At 42.6% G+C, this 20,533-nt stretch overlaps 1 protein-coding gene across 7 annotated transcripts in view; it reads left to right on the forward strand.

Annotated features, from left to right (window-relative positions):
• Positions 1–20,533, forward strand: part of LOC134540114 (SLIT-ROBO Rho GTPase-activating protein 1-like) — a 188,996-nt gene that overhangs the window by 69,821 nt on the left and 98,642 nt on the right. Inside the window, exons 1-2 of one of the 7 annotated variants that reach the window (XM_063382616.1) lie at positions 17,948–18,563; positions 19,759–19,921. The exons of 3 other annotated variants lie outside the window; for them this stretch is intronic. In XM_063382616.1, coding sequence (XP_063238686.1) covers positions 19,804–19,921 — 118 coding nt within the window. In that variant the 5' untranslated portion in view covers positions 17,948–18,563; positions 19,759–19,803. Of the gene's footprint in view, positions 1–17,946; positions 19,922–20,533 lie in introns of those variants that run through there. 3 more of the 7 variants (XM_063382617.1, XM_063382615.1, XM_063382618.1) reach the window with 3 other exon arrangements.

Raw genomic sequence — 20,533 nt, forward strand, 5'->3', positions numbered from 1 at the left:
ACCTTATCTGGAAGAGAGCGTTTTCTTGCGGCGCGCCGGCGCGTGTACGTGAGAACGAGAATGTGAACGGGTTTGGCGGCACTGTAGTGTCGTCCGTGGGAACTGTGTCGCAATCTGCCGCGAAGACAACAGAAGTTTCTCCCCCCCCCCCCCCTCTTTTTTTATCCTCTCCTTCTTTGACTGAAATCTGGAGCGTGGTCGCGCGGACTCACCGCTGTAGACCACCGCAGACATCGTTCCATACGACGGCTCGACTGATGCCAGCTCACTGGAACAAAAAACAAGAAAATTGGTTGTCTGTAAAGTCGGTTTACGGACGATAGTTTAACGTGACAACGTCATAACAAAACATTGATGAAATGATTGCATACTATTATGAATAAAACTTGAATCATTTTTATTGAATTATCACCATTTTGTATGGATACAAAGAAGGAGTGAAATGAAATCTGCAATTTAATTGATAAATTTACTTTTATTTGCACTCATTAATTCAAATATATTTATTAGTTATTACTTTAACGAAGATATTATTTTAACTATAACTTTTATACATGTTTGCTATTTAGCTTCTTCCAATCTGTTTTATTCTGTTAAGGACAGGACGATGATAGGAAAAGTAGGAAACGAATGGGAGTGTTTAAAGTTTAATGTGCCTCGCAAAAGTCAAATCGATGGTTGTTCCAATCGAGTGGAAGAGAGAGAGATGTGGCGCAAGCGTACAATGAGCGTAACGGGACACAGCGTACCGGGACAATGTGCGTTACGGGATACTTTTTCGTGCGTGCAGCTGGAGGTCATCGATTTATTAGACGTCACGTCAAAAAACTTGGCCATTATAAAAAAAAGTGGGACGGGGAAATAATGACCATGGAGGAGAAACTCTTTAGTTTCAAGGACCGAGACATATATTTTTTTAAAAGTAGTTTTGGGCCCACCCGCTATTTAGTAGCTTTCATAGTATATTACTAACATAGCGACATTGATTATGAGAATTAATGCATAAGACAGGCAAAAAAACCAATAAAAATTAATTCCCTTTATTTTAGTAGCCACGTTTTTTGGTGTGTGGCACACCAGAAATATTGCATCTCGTACTCATTTTGTAAGGAACACACTTTTTTTCTCTCGCAAACAGTATTTTTTTTTGCACAGTTTAAATTTCTTCTAAGCAATTAGTAGTCAAGAAGTTAATGGTTAGTTTCCACTGCAAGTGTCTCACTTCCATACCTTCCTCCTTGTTCTGTGGTAATGACTGCCTGGACAAGTATGCGAGATATTCTGGTCGGAAAGATGTTTTTCGCAGAATTTGTTTAATCACAAGAACCATCTTTCTCTTGTCTCAAAATTTATTTCAATTTTTGTCTTCTAAAATTTAAAAAAAATGTTTTCGATAGATATTTGGTCGCCAATAACTGAATATACTTCTTTATTTAGAAATTACGTAGATATAAGTTGAAAGGAAGGAAAATGAGTCGAATTTATTTCTCTGTAGATGGTTATGCTGTTGCATTATTATTATTAGTGTCAGGGGCGTTGCCAGGGGGGGGGTTAGGGGTTCAAACCCCCCCCCACCCTCCTCTAAGCACCTTTAATTAATTTTTTATTCATCACTCAAACAAATTTCATATTAAAATTAATAAAATTTTTATCATTACAATATTTAAATTTAAGTACCGAAAACTGCTAAAATAGCATTATTTTACACCTTAAAATCCAAATTTTCCACGGGGGTGGACACGCCCTGACCCCCCGCTTTAATTCGGGGGGGGGGGGGGGGCGGGGCATGCTTCTTAACACCCCCCATACACAAATCCTGGCTACGCTACTGATTAGTGTAATCTTTGAAATGAGCTCATGCACAGTACTTTTTCCTGATGAAAGTGAAAAAATTAAAAATTAAATTGTAGAAATATTTAAGAACACGTTAAAATAAAATCCGTCAAATCTTGATGGCTGCGGTGTGTTCGGTGCATATGTAATTGTTAACTATTGTGTGTCTTCGCGTATGAGAAGGGCGTGTTCGGAACAGCGCGATGTTCTCTGCTGTCGCGTCGCGGCCTTGGCGTCGCGCTATTGTTACACCAGCTCGCGGGCAGGTCTTCCTTCCTCCCTGCCGCGCCAGCTGTTCCGGTAGCAGCGACACGTAGTCCGCTCCACGGCGGCCTGCCCTCATCCGGCGCCCGCATGCGGTCGTCAGCTCCGAACAGCAGTCGGAATGAACAGCAGTCGGAATGGAACGGGCATGTCGGAATGGAACGGGCATGTCGGAATGGAACGGGCATGTCGGAATGGAACGGGCATGTCGGAATGGAACGGCATGTCGGAATGGAACCGGCATGTCGGAATGGAACGGCAGGTCGGAATGGAACGGCATGTCGGAATGGAACGGCATGTCGGAATGGAACGGCATGTCGGAATGGAACGGCAGGTCGGAATGGAACGGCAGGTCGGAATGGAACGGGCATGTCGGAATGGAACGGGCATGTCGGAATGGAACGGGCATGTCGGAATGGAACGGGCATGTCGGAATGGAACGGGCATGTCGGAATGGAACGGGCATGTCGGAATGGAACGGGCATGTCGGAATGGAACGGGCATGTCGGAATGGAACGGGCATGTCGGAATGGAACGGGCATGTCGGAATGGAACGGGCATGTCGGAATGGAACGGGCATGTCGGAATGGAACGGGCATGAGTTCGAGTCCTAGGTGAGACGCCCACCTGTGTTCACTGAGGCGGGAGGGATGGCGACTTCTCAGCGACGCGCGGTCTTCTCGTCGTGCACGGCAACCGTGACAATCAGCAGTACTGCCAAGTATTACTGATTTTTTAGCAGAGGGCGAACCTGTAAACTTTATTTGGCAACAAGATGGAGCCCCACACCTTTTAGAATCTCTTTTGTAAGAGTGGTTGAACTTCGGTTGGATTGGCCGGTATGGTAGACGACAGAGGTCTTTTTCGCTGGCCTCCACTTCCACCTGACATAACGCCGTGCGATTTTTTTTCCTTTGGGGCTTTGTGAAAGATCGTAGGCTCCCGCAAACGTACGACCACGCATCAAGCCAGGGGCTTATCTAGCTCAATCCGGTAGAGGGGGAGGGCATTTTTCTGAATCAAATGGTCTCAAAATAAAATAATTTACAATAAATTAAAAAATATATTATACATTAACTATGGCAATGACAACATTTAAAATGTTTTATTCGTGAACTAAGTTTCCAGAATCAATACATGTTGAAATATTTACATAACTTCATGTTAAAATAAGAGTGCACATTATGGCTATGAAGAGAAAAAAAAACCCTAGTAAACTTAAGAGGTTGTCAATGCTGAATTTTTTTTTTAAATTTATTCAATTTTCTCTAATATATATATTTTTTTTTTTTAGCTTGGGATATTTTTCCTCGAATATCGATACCTTTGACTAAGGATTTGATGGTATTCGAGGATTTGACTAGCCCTTCCCTGGTATATGTATTCCTCTACTTCGGAACGGGGGTAGTTGCCCGCCGTGCCAAGCCCCCCCCCCCTCCTTCACCCAAACTTGATACGCCCTTGCATCGCTCGCCTACCGCAACGTAAGTGGCGCAGCCGACACAACGTCAACGCAGCGAGCAAAAAAAAAATTTAAAAAAAAAAATGAGGCGAGATACAGTCTGTAGCTCGACGTAACACGTCAGTGGGTGTTTCCCTGGCAGACGTGAGGCCAGAACACGCCACGGGGCTACACGCGACAAGTTCACGAGACCTCGCAGTTTACATAGCACGAGTCTGAGACGTCACCAACCCTACAACTTGAATTTATAAAATTGTGGAGGGAAAAAAAATAATCATCTTGAAAAAACAGGTCAAATCTTTAATAATTTAATTTTTACGTGGTTTTTTTTTTTTCACTTCGAAAATTTTTAAACAAGTGAAAACATTGTGTGTACAAAAAAAACTGAAAAGAAAGCTATCCTTCTGTAATTTCAGATAATTTAGTTCAAACATTTTTTTTTGAGGTTAAAACTTTATTTTAATTGTCAAAACCACGTAGTGGACATTAGCGTACGCAGAAATTCATTTGGTGTTGGCTAGGGTGGGAGGGGTTTTGGGGGGAAGGTATCCCCCAAACCCCCACTGCGTACGCCCTTGTTAGTGCTATACTCCTGAAAAAAACATATCAGTATGAATTATTTTAACAGTGTGACTGATTTAAAAAAATGTAATTGTCTATCCGATTTACCCCCTGTTAGATTTGTATGTAGGTATGAATCACCGCCGAACTTGATAGTATGTAAAAAAAAAATTTTTTTGGGAGTTTATATTTTCGTATCTACGTCTAGGTCGTGGTAACTGGTAACTAAATGTTTGTTTGGTTAATGTAGGTTATGTTAGCGACATTTAAAATACTCTTAAAGTTGCGAAAATGTATAACATATATCAAAATACCGACGTTTCGGTCGACATTGCAGTCGCCATCATCGGGGAGCAGTAGGTAACTAACTGCTCCCTGATGATGGCGACTGCAATGTCGACCGAAAGGTCCCTGCATTATTCGCCAAGGACGCGGCTACAACCCAGAAGCCAAGCTACTTCAGACAATGGCCGTGAAAGCCTGCGAACATTATATATCAAAAAATTTTGACGTGATAACGTCTTATAAATCGATGAACGCAGGGTGCACGCACGAAAAAGTGTCACGTTCCGCCTGAGCCGAGCGTGCAAGAACCGGCCAACCACCGTGCGAGAAAATCTTCTATAATATCAAACAGGTTAAGGCGGGCTTTTAAGCTGTTCGTGATTATATAAAAGCTGTAAATAATATTTGAAAATTAAAAAGTATGCAATTTTTCATAAATGTTTTCTTATGACGTTATCACGTAAAATTATCGTCCGTAAACCGACTTTACAGACAACCCTTCCCTCCCCACCCACCTTTTTGTTTGTTTTTGTATTCCAACGGTGAAGTTGATACGCTCGAGCGAGCGGTGAACTTTGGATGTGTTCGGATGTGTTCGGAAATGTTCGGTTCCTTCGTGAACCGCGATTGACGCGGTGCCCGCGACGGTGAATGTGTGTACCACGTGACCAAGTGCTGTTCCTGTACATCATTCGTGGGGGTGTTCGTTCACGGGAGGCCGTAAATAACCCGCAGCTGTCAAGGATCGTTATCGGAGATAATCTCCACGGAGCTCATCTACGTACGTCTGGTATCATGCCAAACAGCGCTTTGTGTCGTAGACATGCCCCCCCCCCCCCCCCCCACAAGGGTGGGGCTGGGTCCGCAGCCCGGGCCCAGCACTGTTTATTTTTAAATGTGTAACTATCATAATTTTTGACGTGACAACGTCTAATAAATCGATGAACGCCGGCTGCACGCACGAAAAAAGTGTCCTGTTAAGCACATTGTCCCGTTACGCTCGTTGTACGCTTGCGCCGCATCTCTCTCTCTCTTCCACTCGATTGGAACAACCATCGATTTGACTTTTTCGAGGCACATTAAACTTGAAACACTCCCATTCGTTTCCCACTTTTCCTATCATCGTCCTATTCTTAACAGAATAACACAGATTGGAATAAGTTAAATAGCAAACATGTATAAAAGTTATAGTAAAAACAATCTCTTCGCTAAAGTAATAAACATATTTGAATTAATGAGTGCAAATAAAAGTTAATTTATCAATTAAATTGTATATTTCATTTCACTCCTTCTTTGTATCCACACAAAATAGTGATAATTCAATAAAAATGATTCAATTTTATTCTTAAAAGTATGCAATCATTTATCAGTGTTTTGTTATGACGTTGTCACGTTAAACTATCGTCCGTAAACCTACTTTACAGACAAACAATTTTTTACAAACTAGATAAACATTTTGAATATTTTATAAATAAAGCTTAGTTTGGACTTAAAATAATAGTAGCCATAATCATACCCTGTATTTTCAGGTTAAATGACATTCTAAAAAAGATTATAGGTGAGAAATAACGATGCAATTATAATGTAGCACGTGTCTGTAAAATTTTTTTTTGGGGGGGGGGGAGGGAGGAATCGTCGTCGATCCTGGGTCCATGGCCCTTAATCGAATTTGGGGACCATGGTCGTAGATGGTCTTCAGTTGCCTACCCGGTGGTCACAGGATGTACTGCACTCGGCTCTCGCACGGCGTGGGTCTCGGGTTCGATGCCAGACTGTTGCGAGCATCCGGCGACTGAAGCTGTGAAGGGATATCCATGCTGAGGAAATAAATGGTTTGTGTGTTTGTGGCACTGAACAGACATGAACTAGTTTTTTTTTGAGAATCTCTCAATGACTCCCCAGACTCGGGTAAATACTTAACCGATGATAAGATGCGAAGGTCCAAAGATCAGATTTCAGCCCACTACGGTCCTGACTTCCCCTTTCCCCCCAACACCACCCCCTTCCTTCCTGAATCACTCGAAGAGATACTCTGGTGGTGTTAGACATATCCCAGTAGAAACAATTACATTTATTTGTAACCTGCATATCAACAGTTAGATTACAAACAAACATTCCTAAGACAGACCGCATTAATTGACAAAACTAATCATAAAAAAAAACAAGACTAATTGAGGCGGGCACTGCACAAAGAATAGGCACTAAATACAAAGCAGGCCCCACCTACCAAGCAGGACGAGACATACACTGAAAGACCGTAAAAACTAAGACAAACACAAGATAAATAACACGTAAAAACACAAAAACCAAACACATTATTACAAAACATGCACAGGTAACATGTATAATAATTAGTAATAATATTAAAATAATGTGGTTGATGAATATTAAAATAACGTTAATTACAACTTGCAGGAGATTAATATCATTGTACATTATTACAATTCACGTTAGTATAGGAGTAAAGAAAAAATGGGCTTGTTAAATTATCTGCTGATTGCATGTAGTTGTACAGGCTTTGTTAAGAAAAGACGAATGTTGGATGTAGATAATGTATTGTTTAGAGACCTGTAAAATTCGCGGATTCATTTCGCGATAGGATAGAGTCCAAATACTTTTGACATTATTTTGCTTCAGTGATTGGGCCACAGTTTATCTGAAGGACTCTGGGCCAATGAAAAATCTTTAACAGAAGAATTAACGAATCACGATCATTCCAGTCAACAGGTGTTACGAGTCGGCAACCAATCAACAGATGTAATTTGCACGAGTGCGTAGAGGATCACGGAGTCTATCCTTTAGGGGATTTGAAATCGCGAATTTTACAGGTGTCTGGTAATGTTTGCTGTGCTAAAGTACGTAAAGGCGCTGTTGCTGTGTTCGCGCGCAGAGACGCAGCACACTCCAGATGTGGTCCAGGCCTGCGAGCCACTTCTGGCAGGCTGCGAGGTGGGAGCAGTCAGGCGGCCACGCGCATCTGTCTGTTTTGACCAGTTCCACAAACATCTGCTCCTCTGCCACCTCCCGCCCCCTCCATCAACCATCTCATCCCTCCCCTTCTCTCCCCTCCGCAAACCCGGCCAGACGTACCGGCGATCCCACTTAGCTTTGCTTGTTTCTCTCTCTTCCAGCCGCCGACGCAGTCTCTGAACATGTCCCATCGCTCGCGTTTATTAATAAGTTTTTTGACGTGACAACGTCTAATAAATCGATGAACGCGGGGTGCACGCACAAATAAGTGTCCTGTTACGCACGTTGTCCCGTTATGCGGTGTCCCGTTACTCTCATTGTACGCTTGCGCCGCATCAATCTCTCTTCCACTCGATTGGAACAACCATCGATTTGACTTTTTCGAGGCACATTAAACTTGAAACACTCCCATTCGTTTCCTACTTTTCCTATCATCGTCCTATCCTTAAAAGAATAACACACATTGGAAGAAGTTAAATAGCAAACATGTATAAAAGTTATAGTTAAAATAATCTCTTCGTTAAAGTAATAAACATATTTGAATTGAGTGCAAATAAAAGTAAATTTATCAATTAAATTGTAGATTTCATTTCACTCCTTCTTTGTATCCATACAAAAAAGTGATAATTCAATAAAAATGATTCCATTTTATTTATTAAAGTATGCAATCATTTCATCAATGTTTTGTTATGACGTCACGTTAAACTATCGTCCGTAAACCGACTTTACAGACAACCAATTTTTTTTTTTACGTGGTCGACATATAAGAAACCAATGGGATTATGATCCTCCTTGGAACATATGAATTCTTACCTCTGCATGTCGCTGGGTATCTAGTAGGCATCGTTTATCCTCTTGTTGAGTGAGAAGGGGGAGGGGTTCATTTAGCTTGATTGACGTGTGCTGTTAATTACAGTTCAGGCTATGCCATTGTTTAAGCATATACAGCCAAGTGGCGACGAAGATAAATTGGATTGAATGTCTGCCTCTGCGCTCACATAAATATACAAAATTTGCGTGGCTAGGTTTTTTTTTTTTTTTGCAGAAGCGTCGCTCATATTCTAGCACAGAAATTTAAAATTGTACGCGTTTTTATCTAATGGCAAAGCATTGATCAGGTAATATTTTTGAAGTGAAACTTCTGGACATGTGGAAAGTTGAGTCGAGGCGATGGCTCGTCAAGTGTGTTATTAAAAGCGCAACTTTCAGAGGAGTAGGGCGATCGATGGTGGTGTTTGAAGGAGGGGAAGTGGGATAACTAATAAAGGAGTCAAACAACTGTAAAGTAAGGCTTACAAATATCCCCCCCCCCAGCTGTTTGGTTTTTAAAAAGTGTTAACATTAGCATGAAAGCAGGATACGCGTCCAGGTGGACTTTGCATCTTGTCACATGAGAAAAAAATAAAATATGTTCGATTGAGGGGAAGGGGTGGGGAAGCAGATATTCCGGTCGGAATCAACTCTCCCCTCCCTCCTATCTTCTCTCTGGAAGTCCGTTGCCAAGGTCACGTGCCGAATCGCGTGAAATTAGCTGCAGCCAGTTTCATCCATCTGCCGGAGACGGGGGAGATAATAGAGAAAAAAATATATAGCGGCGCTCATCTCGTGCTTTCACAATAGATCGTGGGCAGTGTTTTTGGATTGTCCGGCACTGCAGACTGGTCACGTTGTAGTCAGGGGCGTAGGAACCTGGGGGGGGGGGACAGGGGGGGACGTGTCCCCCTGAACTTTTTGGTGGAGGGGACTGTCCCCCCCTCAACTTTCTAGACCGTGATATTTTTATTTTTAATATTATTCTGCCCAACTTTATTTGTAATTTCTTCACTCATCAAATTTTATCTTAAGGAAACAATAATAATTTTAACATCGATGTATCCGATGGTTAGATACAAAAACTGCTTAAAAAGCGCTATTTCGGTGGAGGACCCCCGGACACCCCGTCTTAGTGAGAGGGGAATGGGTTTACATGACATCAAAATCATTATTTGTCCCCCCCCCCCCAACTTTATAAACACAGCTACGCCAATGCTTGTAGGGACGACAGAATTGTATCCCCTCGGAAAGGGTACCTTTCATACTTATGGTGGCGGTAGTGTACCTGGATAGAAACTAGAAACCTACCCTTTCCGATTTCTTAAAATGTTCAGGTTTTAGTGCAAATATGCACTGGAAATGTATCCCCTCGGAAAGGGTAACTTTCAGGATTTTCTGTTCAATGGCACATCAGAAAATAACCTCACGTTCCCCTCCCACATATGCGCCCTAATAGGGTAGGGTGGGAGTATCTTCCTGTTCTCTTTTAGAACATTCCAGAGCTTTCATAACACATAACTATTAGGGATCCCTCCCTGTTGTTTGATCGGGAGGGTATTACAGCTTCGGCAATGACCAGCGGCTGGGGCCACCAACCCAGCATAGTCACCGCCTCAGCCCCTCTACCTAGCTCAGCTGACCGGACAGTTGGCTGTGTCCTGAGCCCTAAAGGCCGGTCCACACGCAACGTTTTGTACACAGTTTTGATTGCGCAGGCAAAACCTCTGTGTATTTTTGCAGAAGTGCTTCATACGCTTGACTTTTTTTGTCCCTACCCCTATATTCTTTTGATTTGACCCTCTACAAACACGGAAAGGACTTGTACACACCAATTAACTCTGTTAGAAATTCACGTGAACACTGTCGCAGATCGGTCATCGTTGAACATATTACACTGTTCCGGCACAAATACCGAGGGAGAACTGAGCCCCGTGTACGGAGAAGACGGAGGAAGTGTCCACACGCTACAACAAGTCTGTGCAGGTCGACTAAACTGCGCGGACATAAATGCTCTTGGCCACAGTTTTCCTTCTCCGTGTTCCGTCTCCGCGCAGTTCACAAAACTGCGCAGTTTTCCTGTCCACACGCTACGTCTTGTCTACAACGATGTGACCTGCGCAGGTAAATCGTTGCTGAAAACGTTGCGTGTGGACCGGCCTTAAGACTTTATCAGTACTGCTGAGGCTGCCAGCCAGCGTGTACCCAAGTCTGAGCAGCACTGCGTGTGCCGGTCGCGGTGGTTAGCTTTGCGCCCGCCACGCGGCGCCACTGCGGGGAATGCCCCCGTCGCTTCCGGGAGACAGTGTCGCCACCGGGACACAGCGGCGGTATTGGCAAACAAGTCTGTCCTGGGTTGCGCTTCCCGCCGCTCTCTCAGCTGAGCATCGTCGCGGTGAGAAGCGAATACCGTAAGGGCGGTGTCGAAATAAAGTAGCGGGGGGGGGGGGGGGGGGGTGGGGGGGGGGGGAGGAAAGATGGGATTTATCCTGCACCTCGGAAATATTTCAACTGCAATTACGCAGTCTTGGATAAGGAAATCTTTAAAGAGTTACGTCACTGCTGAACCATAAATATATTTTATTGAATTATTTATACATCGAATTCTTTCTAACCCCACGATTTTTTTTTAAAGCATAGAAGATAATAAAAACCAAACACACACAACTTGGCTGGCCAGAGATGTAAGTTGGGGGGGGGGGGGAAGTAGGGTCATAGTATGGTCCCATCGAATTCGGGAAAAATTTTGGGAGCTTCAAGGTGAGTTTTTGAATTCACATGTTCAATTTTTAATTTTTCCTCTGAAAAAAAAGTTCTATACCCACTGTTGAAGCTATCCTTAATAAAAACAATATTGAAAATTAACACTTTAAACATGTCTATAGTACGATATTAACTAAATAAATAACTAGCAAGTGAATTAAAAGCGTTTGTGACATATAAGGTAAAGAAAATAGTTTGATATTTTAAAAACTAATTTAGTTCGCTGTCTAACTATATTTTGGCTGTACAGTCAGCCATTCAATAAAATAATTATGTATTATATTCTGGAAAATCTTCACTCTGAATGCTGATAGTTGGATTAATAGCTACTAAGGTTCGTATTTGACGCTGACATTTTCAGTTTTTTTTTATCATTATTTCTTATCCCTGCTAATATAATTGCGATTTACTTATAGTTGTCCGAAGGTAATAAGTACGTTTCGATATGTCTCTAAGTTACTATTTTATAATTATATAATTATTCACGAAATTGTGAGGATTTATTGTAGGTATATTGGATGTCAACACTTGTGAACTGGTCTGGCTGTCATGTTAGGTGTAGTAGCCCGCGAGAAATAAAATAATTTTCTGTATTTCCTCACGGCGCTTAGACTAGAGCCCTAATAGTAAATGTGTGTTTGCAACAAGATACAGAAGGACCGGGAGATATGATTAGCTATAATATACTTGATTTTGAAAATTTGTATAAAACTTTAGGAACGTTGTTCCTTGAAAACGTAACTTATTGTATTTTACTTGAAATATTAAAAACCTGTTAAGCAGTTGAATGTGTTCGTAATGCGAAACTGAACTGAAACCAAAAAAGTCACCGATAATCGCCGTACAGGCCTACAATGAGTTGGGTACACTCGTTTTACAAATTAGTATGGACGGGAAAAATTCTGTTTTTTCAATTTACCTCTTTTGAATGCACCGCAATCCACAATCATCTGCAAACTCGGGAATATATAATGTTTACCTTTTTCTGCTTCTTTGATTGGGCCAAAGTTAACATGTGAAGGACTTTGAGTCAATGAAATACCTTTAACCAAAATTGGTTGTCTGTAAAGTCGGTTTACGGACGATAGTTTAACGTGAAAACGTCATAACAAAAACATTGATGAATTGTTTGCTTACTTTTATGAATAAAATTGAATCATTTTTATTGAATTATCACTATTTTGTATGGATACAAAGAAGGAGTGAAATGAAATCTACAATTTAATTGCTAAATTTACTTTTATTTGCACTCATTAATTAAATATGTTTATTACTTTAACGAAGAGATTATTTTAACTATAACTTTTATACATGTTTGCTATTTAACTTCTTCCAATCTGTGTTATTCTGCTAAGGATGGGACGATGATAGGAAAAGTAGGAAACGAATGGGAGTGTTTCAAGTTTAGTGTGCCTCGAAAAAGTCGAATCGATGGTTGTTCCAATCGAGTGGACGAGAGATAGATGCGGCGCAAGCGTACAATGAGCGTAACGGGACACCGCGTAACGGGACAATGTGTGTAACGGGACACTTTTTCGTGCGTGCAGCCGGCGTTCATCGATTTATTAGACGTTGTCACGTCAATAAATGTGGTTTAGAGACTGTAGAGTTGTAATACTGGGATGTGAACTGGGTACGCAGTGATGGGCACGGAGCTGTCAGGAGGGTGAATGTCGGGGAAAGTGTCTGGTCAGCTGGAACAAGTGTGTGTGTGTGTGTGTGTTGACGTGGCTACTGCTGGCCGGGTGCAGAGATTGGGAGAGCGAGGCTCGAAGGCGGCGGGAGACAGGTGTTCAGGCGGGCGACACCTGCCCGCTACCACCACCTGCCGGCCACACCTTCCTGCCGAGTGTCCACGAGTCCTCCCGAGTCCTCCCGAGTGTACACGAGTCCTGCACTACACTGCTGGCGCCGACATAGCTCGTTGCGAAATGAGACTCATCCGAAACGGTTCGGGCTGGAAAGTTTTTTTTTTTTTGACGTGACAACGTCTAATAAATCGATGAACGCCGGCTGCACGCACGAAAAAGTGTCCCGTTACGCACATTGTCCCGTTACACTCACTGTACGCTTGCGCCGCATCTATCTCTCGTCCACTCGATTGGAACAACCATCGATTTGACTTCGTTTCCTACTTTTCCTATCATCGTCCTATCCTTAACAGAATAACACAGATTGGAAGTAGTTAAATACTAAACATGTATAAAAGTTATAGTTAAATTAATCTCTTCGTTAAAGTAATAAACATATTTGAATTAGTGAGTGTAAATAAAAGTAAATTTATCAATTAAATTGTAGATTTCATTTCACTCCTTCTTTGTATCCATACAAAATAGTGATAATTCAATAAAAATGATTCAGTTTTATTCATAAAAGTATGCAATCATTTCATCAATGTTTTGTTATGACGTCACGTTAAACTATCGTCCGTAAACCGACTTTATAGACAACCTTTTTTTTCTTCTTCAGTTTTTTGACTTCTGTTTGGTGCAGTCAAACCCTGTAAGCCTTCTACATTTATCTACATTATATCTAGGAATAAAACATGAAATTACATACTTACATACTGATAAATTACTAATGGAGTCCTCTACCAATTCAACATCCAAGTTTTACTACTAACAAAAACCATGTTACGTATTGTATTAAATATAAAAAAAAATATTTGAGGTTATTGACCAAAATATTCTCATGTTTAATGATTTCGCACCTTCAAAAATAGTATCATAGGCTGTGGTTACGTTAAAACTTAATGCTTGCAAAGATGTGATTTTACTTCATGCTGTGTTGCAATTCGAACAGGTATCGGCTCCGGTTGGTTCAGCGGTTTTTGACTGTATATGGTGTTCTTTCTTATGACTTTGCTGAATCAAACAGAACCTATTTATAAGGAGGTCGTGAAAATGGCCTGCTCCGTCTGGGTGCAAACATGGCCTGCTCCGTCTGGGTGCAAACATGTACAAGATGAGGCTGAGGAAATTAACAAATTGAAGATTTTTGCAACTGTATCCTTTTTTATTTTTGTAGATATCCTCTCACCTGAAAAGCCTCCTTGGAGTCACCCATGCTTGATTCGCCCCCCCCCCCCCCCCAAACCTGTCATCGCTTTGCTAACCTACTCGTTACTCTGGCTGCCCTTTCAGTCTTGGGGTTTGGTTACCATTTATTCGTAACTTTATTCTAGCGTGTAGAAAGTGGCGCCATCATGGCACTCGCAGTAATGGATCTGTTCTTTCCAATTTTGCCATTTTTAACTGTCGTTAATTCTGTTGACATCTGTAACTCTGGTTGAAGTACATTTTAATTTTTTTCGTCCCAGTAGCAGGATGCTGTATGTCAACGGCGAACCCTTTGATTTGTTTATATATATACTATATATGTGAGACGGAAAGCAAAACTGGACCTCTCGTCGGCAATTTCCGGTTTGTAGTTATTTATCTTTTTGAACTAAGCTCTAAAATCTGAAGGGAAAAAAAAATTGTTTTTAAATTCATGGCTATGATTTTTTTGTTTTGTTTTAAGTTACGGGCATTTGAATTTTATAAAATGAAAATGGTCGTTTTGAGAAAAAAACCCACACTTAAAAATTCAAAACAACACAGAATATTTATCTTTTAAATTTACGAAATAATCAGGTACGACACAAAAGTTTTGTAATCGATTACAACATGTAAAGGACAAACTGAACTATAATAAATCGAAAATATCCGAAAATCGATAAGTTTGACCCAAACCATTTATTTAGAGTGCACTAAAAAATTTACGTCGCCGACAAGAGGTCAATTTTTTACTTTCTGCCTCGCAGTGTGTGTAAAGCATGTTTGGGACAAAAGATGGTTTAAGGCTGTACAATGCAGCAAAACTGCCACTGGTGGGCCTAACAGAAAAGAGGTAGTAAACAGAATAAATGACGCTAAATTCGCCTTTATCAATAAGAACCATCTTTTCACCTCAAAAAGAAAAATTTATTTTGCACTAAGAAAGCAGCTGATAAGGACATTATAATCAACTTTCTATCACCTTAAAGTCGGCGCAAATGCTGTGTACAATAGTCGCGATGAAACTTGACTCGTGTTAGTGAAAGTGAACTGCCAGAGAATGTGTTAATGTTCATAAATCACGTCTTTAAGCGGTATTGACACGGGTATACTTCCATTATATATTTTAATTTAACGTTTATTTCTTCAATCGACTTAAATTTACGTGGCGAAGTTAAGGTGGGTTCTCATCAAAGCATAATTTTTTTCTTCTAATTAATACTATTAAATTAGAACTATTTTTTTTAGTTTAACACTACCTATCTTGCATGTGTTCTGTTAGTAAATATCTGTTGAAAATATTAGTATGACATGAAAATATTAGTATGACATAAAAAGACGCTCAAGTTTTTAACAAATGCGTGACTTTCTACACTCGGTCCATCACTTAAAAACTTTCAAAATACGATACAGACTAAGTAAACAAATTACTCGCAAATATAAGTTATATATCACTCGTGGTTATCGATGAGACGAAATGTACTGACTGCAGCTGAATAGTGTCGCCAGGGAAATTACCATTTGGTAGACTACTTTGGTCGTACCGTGCCTAATGTTTTTTAATCGCTCGACTCCAGAATTAGGAAATGATGAAGTGAAAATGGAACAGCTTCTCTGCCGCTCTCGCTTACCCATGTTGACTCTCGATTACTCGTCAACGCCACTCTCGATTATCTCCGCCGGTTCGAGATCGCTTTCCCGCCGACGACGCGCGTTGGGCCTTTCTTTCCTGACCTCTTGAGCATTCACTCTAAAAAAAAAAAAAAAAAAAAAAAAATTGTGCTTTTACAAGGGAAATTCTTGGAAACCATGTTGCCAAGGATATTTCTTGCAAAACTACAAGGCAGAGCCTTGCAAAATCGCACATGGTACAAGCTCTGCCTTGTAGTTTTACAAGTAATATCTTTGGCAACAGGGTTTCCAAGGATTTTCCTTGTAAAATATACAAAAAGTTTTTTCAGTGTTGCCTCCCCCCCTCGGGTCTAGACCATCCCTTTCAAGATCTGAACCAAGCGGAGACAACAAGAAAATCACACCAACTTGGCTACATAAGGATTTTTTTTGACGTGATAACGTCTTATAAACCGACGAACGCCGGCTGCACGCACGAAAAAAAACATGACTCATTGTCACGTTCCGCCTGAGCCGAGCGTGCAAGAACCGGCCGACCACCGTGCGAGAAAATCTTCTATAATATCAAACAGGTTAAGGCGGGCTTTTTTAAAAGCAGCAATTTAAAAAATTTGATTTATTTGTCCAATTCGTCATTTAAAAATTAATTTGACATTGATTTGATTTCAGTTTATTTCTATAACTAATTGTTCGTGATTATATATTAAAAAAAATATTTAAATTAAATTTGCAAACGAAATACACTCGAGTTCGCGTCGATTCCCAACAAGCTGTTTTTTTGCACAGGTCTTGAATACGACATTACGAATTGTGTGTCAAAAAGTCCGCATCAATCCTGTTTGTGCGTTGTTTTTTTTATTCGAGGTCAAAGGTCACCAAATGTATGTTTTTTTTTTGCGTTCATCTCTGAAACGACGAGAGCTACCGTAAAATATGGATCAGACAAAAGTTTGTAGATCGCGGAATTCTTTACAAAAAAAAAGGTATGATTGACAAAAAATTGGGATGAATATTCAGCAAAAAGATGTAAAAAAAAAATAGCCAGTCATGGGGACTGTCAACAGAATTGAAATTTAAAACTTTGTTTTTAAATGTGTAATATGACATTTCTACGTCAAATGTACGTAAGAAAGTGATTTTGGTATTATATCAGTACGATGTCAGCATGATATCATTTATCCGTTCATCATTTTTTAGTCACAACAGATGTCAGTGGTATTGTAAAAATTACGTAAAAATTCATTACCTAGCCATGACTTACCAGTGATGTCAGACCTAGGTTATGTATTCACGTGGTCAAGTTAACTTCACTTACTGCTACTACAGCATTTCGGTGACGCGAACTCCAAAGATTTTACCCATCAAAAAAAAAAGAGTCCAACACGCACATGATACAGTCGGGTATATACAATGATTTAGTGTATATATGCGTGTACATGTACACAGGCCGCTGCGATTAGCCAGTCTGGCGCAACACGTCACTAGCATGTCGGTGACGGCCCCTACCAATAATCGCTCAACGCGTCTAAAGAAGTTTTCACTTAAAAAAAAAAAATGAAAGATGGGGCGTTGATTCCCCCGTGAAGATGGGTGAGATGTCCCTCCAGGTTTGTTTGTTGAGCTTGTCTCTTGGCGCATGAGGCGTGCAGCCCGGCTGGGAAGCCTTCATTTCACAGAGCCACACCCGAAGTTTCCCGAAGTTCATTTTTCCGTATCTTTAATGTAGCCGTCCTAACCAAATCAACCGTTCACAATGTTTTAAAGTATTTATAATGTAGCTAACCTAAGATAATTGACCTTTAGTATCCTTTTATCAACACCGCCATATTTATTTACAATGAACAAAAAAAAAACAAAAACCCGAAGATGCACGATCGGGCTTTTGGCTCTCTCGTTTGTGGAAAGAAGGCTTCCCCCAGCCGGCTCCTTCTTAGCGAGAGAGGAGAGTGGCTGGCGGTTACTCGTGATGTCCCGTTGCGGTGGTGGGGGGTTGGTGTAGCCAGTTCTCTCTCTCTCTCTCTCTCTCTCTCTGTCTCTGTCTCTGTCTCTGTCTGTCTCTCTCTCTCTGTCTCTCTCTCTGTCTCTCTCTCTGTCTCTCTCTCTCTCTCTCTGTCTCTCTCTCTCTGTCTCTCTCTCTCTCTGTCTCTGTCTCTGTCTCTCTCTCTCTGTCTGTCTCTCTGTCTCTCTGTCTCTCTGTCTCTCTGTCTCTCTGTCTCTCTCTGTCTCTCTCTGTCTCTCTGTCTCTCTCCGGCCGAGGCGGGAGAAACGAGTTTCCTCGGTATTCACTTATCACGCGGGACGTTGGGCCAAGTCAGGTGTGTGCGCGCGCTCTGCGCCGACCTGGCCTTGGGACGAGCGGCTAGTCCAGTCTGCTGCGCGCCTCGCTCGGCGACGGTTGTATAGTCGTGTGCTGCGCGCGTCTGTCTGTCTTCTGGACAGAGAAAGAGAGAGAGAGAGAGAGAGCCGTGTGTCTTTTTTTCACGTGAGCGTCGTGTGTCCGGGCTTTCGGTTGGCCGAACCCTGACGTCACCCGTCTTTTTTTTTTGTCTTCGAGCAGCTGATCGCAAGGGGAGAACGACCTCGCAGCCATACTCTTCGACGCCGACGCGCGCGTGTTTTTTTTTTTTTTTTTTCGTCGCGTGAAAGTGAGTCGTAGAGGAACAAAGAAGAAAAGAAGTCTTCACGTGTCGTCCCACGGCGACATTATTTTTTTTTCGCGAAGCCACGTACGCGCGCACGGCCAACCCCCCCTCCCTTCCCGGGGGAGATAACGGGTGCCATTTTGTGTTGATAAACAAGTCTTGGCGCGCTGTTGCGCGGAATGGCGACCTTGGACGGCGCCGATAGCAGCCGGGCCGCGGCGCCTTGGAGGTGTCAGCGCGGCGGTGCCTCGCGGTAGCAGCTGCCTTTCCATTTTTATTTTCCCCCGCGAGACAACAGGGCAGGTACGTGTGTCTGTACGTTGGGTTTCGTTTCGCTCGTGTCGTTTTTGTGTGTCGGTCGCTCCTGCCGCGCGCACGCCTCGTTGACTTGGGGGGAGTGCCGGGCCAACATTCAGGTACAGTACCGCACACGAAAACTGGGCGCGGTTAGTACAGTGCCGGACACGGAATCTGGGCGTGGTCGTACAGTACCGCGCACGAAAACTGGGCGTGGTCGTACAGTGCCGGACACGGAATCTGGGCGTGGTCGTACAGTGCCGGACACGGAATCTGGGTGTGGTCGTACAGTGCCGCACACGAAAACTCAGCTTGTACAGTGCCGGACACGGAATCCGGGTGGGATCGTACAGTACCGCACACGAAAACTCAGCTTGTACAGTGCCTGACACGGTATCCGGGCGTGGTCGTACAGTGCCGCACACGAAAACTCAACTTGTACAGTGCCGGACACGGAATCTGGGTGTGGTCGTACAGTGCCGCACACGAAAACTCAGCTTGTACAGTGCCGGACACGGAATCCGGGCGGGATCGTACAGTACCGCACACGAAAACTCAGCTTGTACAGTGCCTGACACGGTATCCGGGCGTGGTCGTACAGTGCCGCACACGAAAACTCAACTTGTACAGTGCTGGACACGGAATCTGGGTGTGGTCGTACAGTGCCGCACACGGAAACTGAGCTTGTACAGTGCCGGACACGGAATCCGGGCGGGATCGTACAGTACCGCACACGAAAACTCAGCTTGTACAGTGCCTGACACGGTATCCGGGCGTGGTCGTACAGTGCCGCACACGAAAACTCAACTTGTACAGTGCCGGACACGGTCTGGGTGTGGTCGTACAGTGCCGCACACGGAAACTGAGCTTGTACAGTGCCGGACACGGAATCCGGGCGGGATCGTACAGTACCGCACACGAAAACTCAGCTTGTACAGTGCCGCACACGGAATCTGAGCGGGGTCGTACAGTGCCGCACACGGAATCTGAGCGGGGTCGTACAGTGCCGCACACGGAATCTGAGCGGGGTCGTACAGTGCCGCACACGGAATCTGAGCGGGGTCGTACAGTGCCGCACACGGAATCTGAGCGGGGTCGTACAGTGCCGCACACGGAATCTGAGCGGGGTCGTACAGTGCCGCACACGGAATCTGGGCGTGGTCGTACAGTGCCGGACACTAATCTCGGCGGGGAATTACAGTGCCGCACACGAAATCCGGGCGGGGACGTACAGTGCCGGACACGGATGGCGGACCGGCAGCGCGCGGGGCTGCGCAAGCGGTCGCGCAGCCTGGACAGGCTGCTCAGCCAGACCAGCCTGCGCCGCAAGAAGAAGAAGCCCTTCTGCTCGGACGGTCAGTGCGGTGAGTGGCCAGAGCCCGCGGCTGTAGCGCGCCATCTCGACTGCGATTAGCGAAACCTCAGGATGCTAGTCTCGGTCATTTTTCTGGAGTATCGACTTTAGCAGGAAAGTAAATAAATCCGATAATCATTATTGTTATATTTATGGAAATTCTGTAAACATTCTTCTATTTTATTAATTGTTAAAAAAATTTAATTTTTTCAGGCCAAAAATGTTTTGATCGAGATTGAAAATAAGTTATTGTTACTTTCTAATCATGCGAAAGATTTTTATATATTAGGTTAGCTACATTACAATATTTTAGAATCTGGTGGGATTTTAAAAATGTCATTTTGTAAAGGCACACAAGTAGGTAAGTTGTGACTAGGTAATTACCGTGGTTTCTTCTCTCTGTATTTTTTTTCTCCTCTTCAGGCGCTTAGCCAAACCATGGAATATTACTAATAAGTTAGTCATTTAGTTTTCAATGTACAGAATTAAAATGATAATAATTATCATTTTAATTGTTATAATTATTATATTATTATAATTATTATTGCGTTAAAATTATTTTAAAATTTGAAAGCTAAATTTATTTAGAATTTTTTTTTGAAATTATCCTAGAAACATGGTT

Source organism: Bacillus rossius, chromosome 16 (genome assembly GCF_032445375.1).
Source record: "Bacillus rossius redtenbacheri isolate Brsri chromosome 16, Brsri_v3, whole genome shotgun sequence".
NCBI classification, from domain to species: Eukaryota; Metazoa; Arthropoda; class Insecta; order Phasmatodea; family Bacillidae; genus Bacillus; species Bacillus rossius.